We start from the raw sequence: 8,784 nt of genomic DNA, 5'->3' as shown, positions 1-8,784 counted from the left end.
GCTGACCCGTGATTGACGGGGTGCTCGGCACCCGGATTAGAATTCAAACTTCAGAAACAGAAACATCCTTCGTTGCAGCTGGGACCCTGTGTTTTGTTCTGAAAGGCACTCGCGTGGGCAGTGACCGCGCGAGTGACTCGCGTGCTTGGAGCTGGTTGCGAGTAGCAGAACAGGCGAATACATCCGCAGCCCTACTTAGAATCTCTTTTGTGCGGTGGCCAAGGGCAGGACCGCTCTTGGTCGACACTGCACTGGCCACGGGTGGCGCGAATGCGGAGCTCACGGGGGGGCATCCCCCTGGCTGTGGCGGTGCTTTCCGTGATAATCCTGGTTTCAAGGGGTGAGCTTGTGCGCTGGGACGACCGCCTCCTTGCCGTCGTTCGCCATGAAAAGCCCGCACTTCCCAGCTCAGCACTAGCAGAAAAGCACCGCCTAGCTGCAAGTTGAAGCGCCCTGTGACGCAGCAACGAATGCAGTCGCAGACATATACTGCACGTACAGCATTCAGACTTTATGCTACAGCACGCAGCGGGCCATTCAAAATGGTTCGCAGGGGCCCGCTCACCAGCGCTGCAGCAGCTGCGTGAACGCTCATGGCGCCTGTCAGCAGCGCTCCCGCCAAGCACGGCGCCCCGCCCTGCACCGCCGCACTCTCGCCCCCAGCCTCCGCCAAGAATGGCGGCTGCAGCATTTACTACAACGGCAAGCACGGCGGCAAGCCCCGCAAGGGCTGCGACCTGACCGGCTGTGACCCCATACGGAAGTGCACCATCGTCTTCCCGCCGCAGCCCTACTGCACCTGCCTCGGCAGCCCCTCCTTCATCACGTGCGTCGTCGACGCCGCGACCAACAACGTGGTCGGCCTGGCGTGGGGCGGCGCGGGCGACGCGTTCGGCTCGTGGATGCAGGGGTCGTACGACGAGCGCCGCAAGAACAACACCATTTACGTGCCGCCCGCGGACCAGGACCCGTCCTCCAACCAGGGCTACAACCAGATGTGCCTCCAGCAGTCGCAGCTGCCCGCCAAGCGGCAGGACGAGGTCTTCCTCGTAAACATCACCTTCCCCTTTGAGGTCTCCGGCGGCCCGCAGGACCCGAGCGCGAACCGCATCAACCGCTTCTTCGCGCGCGTCGACGAGTTTTCCGGGTACATTTCCGAGCTCACGTTCCAGTTCCAGGGGCTGGACGCCAACGGCAACAACCTCTACTCGTCGTGCGGCGCCGGGGAGACGTACACCCGGACGATGACGTACTCTGCAAAGAAGAATGTGACCGACCAGACGTTTGAGTCGGTGCTGTGTGGGGTGCGGTCGCCATGCGAGAAGACGACAAACTTCCTGATGATGCCGCTGCTGCCTTGCTACAGCGAGGAGGTCATCGTGAGTCAGCGGGGGGCTTGCGGCTGCTGCCGCTGCTGCCGCTGCTGCCGCTGCTGCCGCTGCTGCCGCTGCTGCCGCTGCTGCCGCTGCTGCCGCTGCTGCCGCTGCTGCTCGTCTCTTTGCTGACCTGCCACATGCCGGGCCAACCATCAGGTGTTCCCCCACCACACCAATGCATCAGGGTTGCCGCAAGCACATCAGCAGTTGCAGTTGATTTGTCTGACCACAGTCCTGTCCCCATTGCTACTGATGGTCCCTCCCACCACAGGACCAAGCCCGCCCTGGCAATCCACCGACAGTCCCCGGAACAGCCAGCACCACCGCCTCACGCCTCGCTGCCGCAAAGGCGGCCGCGGCCAAGACCGCAGCGGCGCGGGCGGCGGCTGTGGCGGCAAACCGGGCGGAAGTGGAGCGGCAGCGTGCAGCCGCAGAGGCGGCGGCTGCAACGCAAGCTGCGCAGGAAGAGCAGCAGCAGCAGCAGCAGCAGCAGCAGCAGCAGCAGCAGCAGCAGCAGCAGCAGCAGCAGCAGCAGCAGCAGCAGCAGCAGCAGCAGCAGCAGCAAACAGCGACCGACGCGGCAAACGCGGCCCAGAGGGCGCAAGAGGCGCTCGCTTCAGATGCGGCGGCAAATACGCCGCCAGTGCCCGTGATCAACGCGGCGGCGGGGAATGCGCAGACGGGACTCGCGCCTCCCTTGAACACGGCGCAGCAGCCCGTCCTCGGCATGCTGCCATTGGTGGCCGGCGTGCCGGGGCAAGTGGTGACGGGGGACGCGAAGGCCGCGCAGGGCGCGGCGCTGGTGACGCCTCTGGTGACGCCCCAGGCGGTGCACTGCACCGGGGCGGACACGGTGACGTCAGCACCCAAGGCTTACTTCATCGCCAAGAGTGAGCACCTGCTGGGCAAAGCTGGGGTTTTGAGGGAGGGACCAACAGTCCCTGTGTCCGTGCCCATTGTTTGCAATCTGGGGCGATTGCTGCACCATCACCCGCCGTTTGGGCCCGTGAGGGGGTACTCTTGCATTTGTGCATGACCTGCCCCAACCCAAGGATGACAGCGCACGCCAGCCACCCCTGGGCCCTGGGATGAGCCAGCCCCAGGCCACGCTGGACCCAAAAACCGTTGTCGCCTCTCCCGCGCCCCCGTCCCCCACTCGAAACCCCCGTCTCCAACCCCTGATTCCCATCCCTCGCAGCCGCCCCCGATCGCTGGTCAGACATGCCCGCTGCCACCTGGAGCGCGGCCAGGGCGCGCGTCGTCTCCTCCGGCCGCGCCGCCCACCACGCGGGCTTCCTCTCGTCCCTCGGCGCCGCCGCCGCAGCCAGCGGCCGCCGCCGCCTGCTGGACGGCGCGAGCCCGATCGCTGCCGACTCCCTCAACAGCGGCTGGGAGGGCGTGTCGGCCGGCGTGTCGGCGGCCAGCGCCGGCGCGGGCGCGGGCGCCGCGCCGCGCGACGCGCTGGGCGTCGCGTTCGCCGTCGGCGGGCCGGGGCGCAGGGCCGGCTACTCGCTGCACGCGGCCAATGGGCTCGTGGTCATATCAGCACTGAGCTACAGCGGCGTACCCGCGACCACCCACGCGCCCAGGTGGGTGCACCTCAGCGGCCACAGCAATCCTGAGCCTTGTGGGCCGGAAAGGGCCGCGCTTTCGCTTTTGTTTTATGACCCGCCTCGGCTGCCTCCATCATCGTGCGCGTGCGCAGCCGTGCCCGCGAATGCCATGCAGGCAGCCTCACAAGGCTCTGAATTGGCTGGGCCGTTAGCCTCAGCTGTCCCACTGCCCGTCGTCGCCCGCGACCCCCGCCCCCGCAGGACCCTGTCTGCGTTCTTCGACGCCTCATTCCTCGGCTTCGCCGGCCAGTCGCACTTCCTCTCGCCGGACGCGATTTTCGACAAGGCGTCCAAGCGCTTTGTGCTTGCCGCTGTCTCCCACGACGACGCGCTCAACGGCAGCGCGCCCTCGGTGCTGTGGCTCGCCGCGTCGGCCCGCGCAGACCCGAGGCAGGGCTGGCGCGTGCTGGGGCTGGCCGCGCCGCCGCGCGGCGATGCGAGCAACCCGTGCGGCGCAGGGACCCAGGCTGTGTGAGTGGCGCTGGCGTTGGCGCGTTGGCTGCGCATTCTGGGCGCCTGAGCTTGCCGGCCCGGCGCCGGTCCGCGGCCTGCTGGCTGTGCTTTTGAGCAGATGCAGAGACTCGTCGATTCTGTAGGGGCTCTTGCTGGGCAGCTCCCTGACCATGCGCCTGCGCCCACACCCCGGACGTGCACTCACACATCCTTGTGTTCAATCACATGGCCATCTCCCACCCGCATCTGTTCCTCCACCATCCACGCGCGGGTCCTCCATCCCAAAAATGCTTGCGTCCACTCACAACATGATTGCGTGATCACCCCACTTCACCAATCCCAGGTGGGAGTCCCCACGCCTGGGCTACGACGAGCACGGCATCCACGTCGGCGCCAACATCGCCTGCGCCGCCCCCGGCGCCCTCGACCCCGACGCCCGCGCCGGCCGCCGCGCGTGGCTGCTGTCACTTGGAAAGGAGGGCCTCTACGCCGCCGCCGACGCCGCGCCGCCGGCGCTGCCCGTCGCGATGTGGGACCTAAGTGACGGCGCCGGCGGCGCGCCCGTGCGGCAGGCGCAGCCGGCGGTGCCGCAGGCGGCGGCGGACGCGGCGGGGTCGGCGCGGGGCGCCGCCTTTGCGGTCGCGCTGGTGCGCGGGGGGCCTTGGGGCAAACATCTGGTATGCCGCTTGTTGGACCAGTCTGACGCCATGACTACACGGCCTGACAGGCTTGCAGGCACGCAGCTGCCAGGCTCAGCCCTTGGATGGTGCAGATCGCCTCAGGGATGCCACATGTGCCAGCAGCCAACCAGCCCCTCATATTGGATGTGTGTTGCGATTTCATCTTGTCCCCCCGTTTTTTTGGCCCCCCCCTTGCCCAAACAATTCGCAAATATTCTACACCAAACGCCGCCCCCCCTTCACCGGCCACGCCCCCGATTCGCCCCTTGCAGGAGGCCATCCCTGGCGCGCCCAGCGAGCGCCTCGTGTTTTATGCCATCACCGAAACCTCGAAGCTCAAGTCCCTCGCGCCCGGCGCGGCGCCTACCCTGTGCCGCGCCGCCCGGCCGCGCGGCTACAAGCCGCCACTGGCGGAGGCCGACCCGCCCGCCAAGGGGGGCCTGCGGCAGCCGGGCAGGGGGCCCGAATGGGGGCTGGACGCCGGGCGCGCCTGGCGCGTGTACTCGGTGGGTTTCAAAAGACCGGGTCTGCCTGATTCGCTTTGTGAACAAAGCGTGCTGAAAGTTTTGGCAGGATTGCGGCCACGCATTGCCTCGAGCAGCCCTTGTTGGCTGCCAAGTGGCTGCTGTTTAAGGCGGAGCGCGCTCCGTGCACAATGTGGCGTGTCTCGCAGCACTCTGCCCTTTCGCTGTACTTGCGTGCTTGTGAGTGAATGATTCCCCAACCGCGCAAGCCCCCACCACCCCGTTTTTGAATTGGCCCCCTCGCGACACAATCGCTTTTGCAATTGCTCAAACCCCCGCGCCCCACCCCGCACCCCTCCTCACTGGCAGGCCGCCCTGAGCGCCGGCAAGCTGTTTGTCGCCACAAAGGCGTACGACCCCGCCTGCACCGCCGCCGCCCCCGACGCCTGCCGCCCCGCCGTCCACGTCGCAACCTGGGCCCCCTTGAGTCCAGACCCCGCCGACGCCGCCGCGGCGCGCTTCGGCCCGGCCGCCGTTGGCGGCGGCAGCGGCGCGCTGATCGGCGGCGGCGGCGCGTCGCTGGCGTTCCCCTCGGTGACAGTGCCCGACGGCGGCGCGCCGCTGGTGGGATTCAGCTTTACGAGCGAGCCGGGGGCGGGCCCCGGGGAGGGCTACGCGGGTGCGAGGGAGATGAGGGTCTCGGGCACAGCCATGCGAGGGCTGGACCGGCAGGAGACCGCCGCCCTTCTGCCTGGGCTGCCGCGTTAGTCCTGCCTGTGCATGGCCGCCTAACTGGGCGCGGCGGCCGCGGTCAGCTGCGCGTGCTGCGTTTGTCGCGGTTGCCTTGCATGCTCATTATGCTCGCAAGGCCCACGTCATGTGACCTCTGCAGCCCTCGTATTGCAACACTACCTGCTGCCTGCTCATGCACCCCTATCCCCCCCCATCCGCCCCCGGCCTCCCCACCTGCCCCTGCGGTGGCCCTCACCTCTCCAAACCCTAAACACCAAATCCTGAACCGTAAAACGCAAACCCCCGTGCAGGCGTCGGCTTCTCGCGCCTCACCCCTGATGGCGCCGTCAGCGGCGCGCCGATACGCGCCACGCGGCTGGGGCTGTCCGCGGTCGACGCCCCCGCGGCGTCAGCGGGCTACCGCCTGTGGGGCGACAGCACCACGGCGGCGGCGGCGGGCGGCCGCGTGTACGTCGCGGCGCCGTATGCCGCCATGCAGGGGTGGGGAACGTGGGTCGCCGCCCTGCCAAGCTCTTAAGCCGGTCCGCGCGTGCCGCGGCCCTGCGGCGGCCGCTCCAGCAGCCGCACGGGGCGCCCAGTGGCGGGCACGTGCTGCGGCGCCGCGCGTGGCGCAAGAATTTCTCGCATTCTTTGTTATTCCAGTTTGGAAAACGCGCTGAGCAGAATGAGAGCAACAGGCGGTTTCAGCTTGGTGTTTCGCAGCGCCCCGCACGCGCCATTATCGCGCACCAGCGCCGCGTTTTTCGGCACACACGTGGGCGGCAAGTGCACGCAGCGGACACGCACGTTGCCAGCCCAACTCGCAGGATGTCGGGCGCTTCGGGCCGCCCTTCAAACACCAATTGCGCAACCCCCTGTCTTCCTTCCTTTTGGCGACATCGAGGTGCATGCGGCGAGCCGTGTGGCTACTGTTGCCCCGACCCCTCTTTGTATAGTGTGGTGAGCCAGCACACTTGGTTCGCTGCGGTGAGCCCGCACACACACGCCAGCCGCCCACCCCACGCCCGCCGTGCATCTTGCGCTGCTGTGGCGGGGCGCGTTGCTCATTGCGCACGGCCCAACGTGCCAAAGCGCACAGTCGTAAGCTCCATTGCGATGCCCCATGTATGACCAAGAGAGGGGTTTGAGAGCCATGGGGCTGGCCGTAAGCGTACCGAGTGTTAAATCAGCAGTTGAGGCGAGGCAGCAGGAGTGAGGGGCCAACGACCGCAGTTGTGCGCTTGTGCTGCTTGAGCGCCTTGGATTGACACCCCCTTTGCGCGCACAGGGCAGGGCTTCACTGGTAGAACCTTTGGAAGGGGCCTCGACTGCTGGCAGAAGCGGGCAGCCATCAGTAACGCTGCATGGCGGCGACGCATCAGCACCTGTGCATGGCGCAGGTCTTGGTGTATACAATAGATTCACTTGGTTTGTTTTCATATACGCCGTTCAGCGAAAGACACGGCCACCGAAGAGGAGTGTCATTCTGAGCACTCTAGTTTTTTGGAGAGCAGCATGGCGTGGTGACGGGACACTACCGTACTCTCAATCCACTTTTACGCATGAAACCAGCCAAGTAGCCGCGTTCCTGGCGCCTAGGGGATCTGTAGACAATGCAATTTTCGACGGCTTCCAGGGCCGCCCGGGAGCCGTCCGACCAGGGCGAGTTGGACAATAACTTTAGACTGTTGTGCCAGAGGCCTGGCCGAGGTGCGCGGAATCCGCGCGCGCGGCGTCACTCGCACGGGGCACCTCCAGGTGGCTGGACCCGTGCATCGCGCGCTGCGCAGTGTGCTGCGCCGTGCATCGCGATGCGTTGCCACGTGATGTGAACAGCCACATGCATGAGCATTCTCCAAATCTCTGTCACATTCGCATTTCCATCCCCTAGGCAAAGCCCAACTCGTGGCCGCCACGGCCGGGGCCGCCCCCCAGCCCCGACGCCTGGGCGCCGCCGTTGCTGCGGCGGTGCTCGTGGTGCTGCTGCTGGCGCTCGCCCCCACGGGTGCACGCGCGCAGCCATCATGCAGCATGAAGCACTGCGCGCGCTGCCGGGTGCTGCAGGCGCAGCCGGGCCAGCCGGGGTGGCCTGGAAGATCAAAGATATGCTTTCTAGCCAAGACGGGGTACCTCCCTGCTCCCAACCGCGCCTCCGTGCCAAGTGAGCACGCCCGGCCGGCCGCAGACTGGGCAGGGGCTCGCTTGGGGCGGCTCCGACAATGTGGCACGGCATGACCGGCCGCCGATTGGCCCGGCGCCAGCATGCCGCGGCCGTGCGCAACGGGACAGCAGGGCTGGGACCGCCCGCGGCCTCCCAATGTGCAGCGGCCGGCGGATCAGCCGGGCTGCAGAGCGGGGCGGATCTCATCGCACGATCCATCCCGTGGCAGCTGCGGCGCGCGCGTGTGCGCGGGCGGGCCACATGCGCCCAGAACTGCGGCCCGGGCGGCCTCCAGTCCGCCGCGGAGGCCGCCACCTGCCGTTGGGCCCTTGGGCCCCTCCCAGCCCAAGCCTTGGACTGCACACCCCATTGCCGTCCGCCCACCTTCCCCTCACCACCCCCCTCCCCTACTGCACAGCCTGCGCCGCCGGCTATGCGGCTAAAAAGCTCAAAGGTTCCAAGTGCATCAAATGCGCCAAGGGCCTGTTCGCGCCGGCGGCCAAGATTGGCAGCTTGGTGCGCGGGCGCACCCCTGCGTCCCCCGCTTGCCGCACCCCGCACCCTGGGCCGGCGCCCTGCACCAAACGTGCCGTGCTGACGTGCCCGTCCCCTTGCTGGGGCGTTTTTCGTCAGGCCGGCGCGCTGCCTTGAGGATGGGTGACATCCGCTCTCACGCTTCGCGTGCATGCGCTCGCAAACGCGCAAACGCACACACACACACACACACACACACACACACACACACACACACACACACACACACAAACACACACACACACTCTCTCTCTCTCTCTCTTTTGCAAACACACTTTGACACACACACACACACTCCAACAATCACACACACACACTTGCTCTCACTCCCCACGCGCGCCCGCACCCCCAGATCTGCGGGAAGTGCCCCGCCAACACCGTGCTCAACGTCTACAGCAACCGCTGCGTGGGCCTCCCCGGCTACATCGTGAACGACGACGGCACAGTGCGCGAGTGCAGCGTTGACAAGTTCTGCATCAACAATGTGGAGCGCGACTGGTGGGCCGCCCCGCCCTGCCGCGCCCCGAAGCGACGGGAGATGTGACTGTGATGATGTGATTTCTGCGGACAAAACCCTCAACCCCGCATTCTGAATCCTACGACTGCTTGGGAGGCGCGGGCGCGGGCGCGGGCGCGGGCGCGCGCGCGCGGGCGCAGGCGCGGCGAGCGCGGGTTGGGGGCTGTTTTTGGGGGCGGGGGGCAGGCTGCGGGGGGCAACAGAGCAAGGCGGTGCCGCGCGGCGCAACGCGACGCCTCCCGTTTTCGGATGCG

The 8,784-nt window shown here is 67.3% G+C and overlaps 2 protein-coding genes across 2 annotated transcripts; both read left to right on the top strand.

Moving 5' to 3' along the window:
- Nucleotides 1-593: 593 nt before the first annotated feature.
- MNEG_9841 (hypothetical protein) lies at nucleotides 594-5,856 on the top strand (the record flags this gene model as incomplete). The annotated part of the gene is made up of 8 exons (XM_014041688.1): nucleotides 594-1,379; nucleotides 1,726-2,266; nucleotides 2,575-2,965; nucleotides 3,191-3,460; nucleotides 3,786-4,089; nucleotides 4,395-4,628; nucleotides 4,956-5,265; nucleotides 5,630-5,856. The coding sequence occupies 8 exons, from the start codon at nucleotides 594-596 to the stop codon at nucleotides 5,854-5,856; spliced, it is 3,063 nt and encodes a 1,020-aa protein (XP_013897142.1).
- Nucleotides 5,857-7,537: 1,681 nt separating this feature from the next.
- Nucleotides 7,538-8,557, top strand: MNEG_9840 (hypothetical protein; the record flags this gene model as incomplete). The annotated part of the gene is made up of 3 exons (XM_014041687.1): nucleotides 7,538-7,721; nucleotides 7,898-7,995; nucleotides 8,366-8,557. 3 exons carry the CDS (start codon nucleotides 7,538-7,540, stop codon nucleotides 8,555-8,557), a joined length of 474 nt encoding a protein of 157 aa, XP_013897141.1.
- Between the last annotated feature and the right edge of the window lie 227 nt (nucleotides 8,558-8,784).

Source organism: Monoraphidium neglectum, assembly GCF_000611645.1.
Source record: "Monoraphidium neglectum strain SAG 48.87 unplaced genomic scaffold scaffold02083, whole genome shotgun sequence".
In the NCBI taxonomy this organism is placed as follows: domain Eukaryota; kingdom Viridiplantae; phylum Chlorophyta; class Chlorophyceae; order Sphaeropleales; family Selenastraceae; genus Monoraphidium; species Monoraphidium neglectum.
This window is presented reverse-complemented; position numbering and strand designations above follow the sequence as displayed.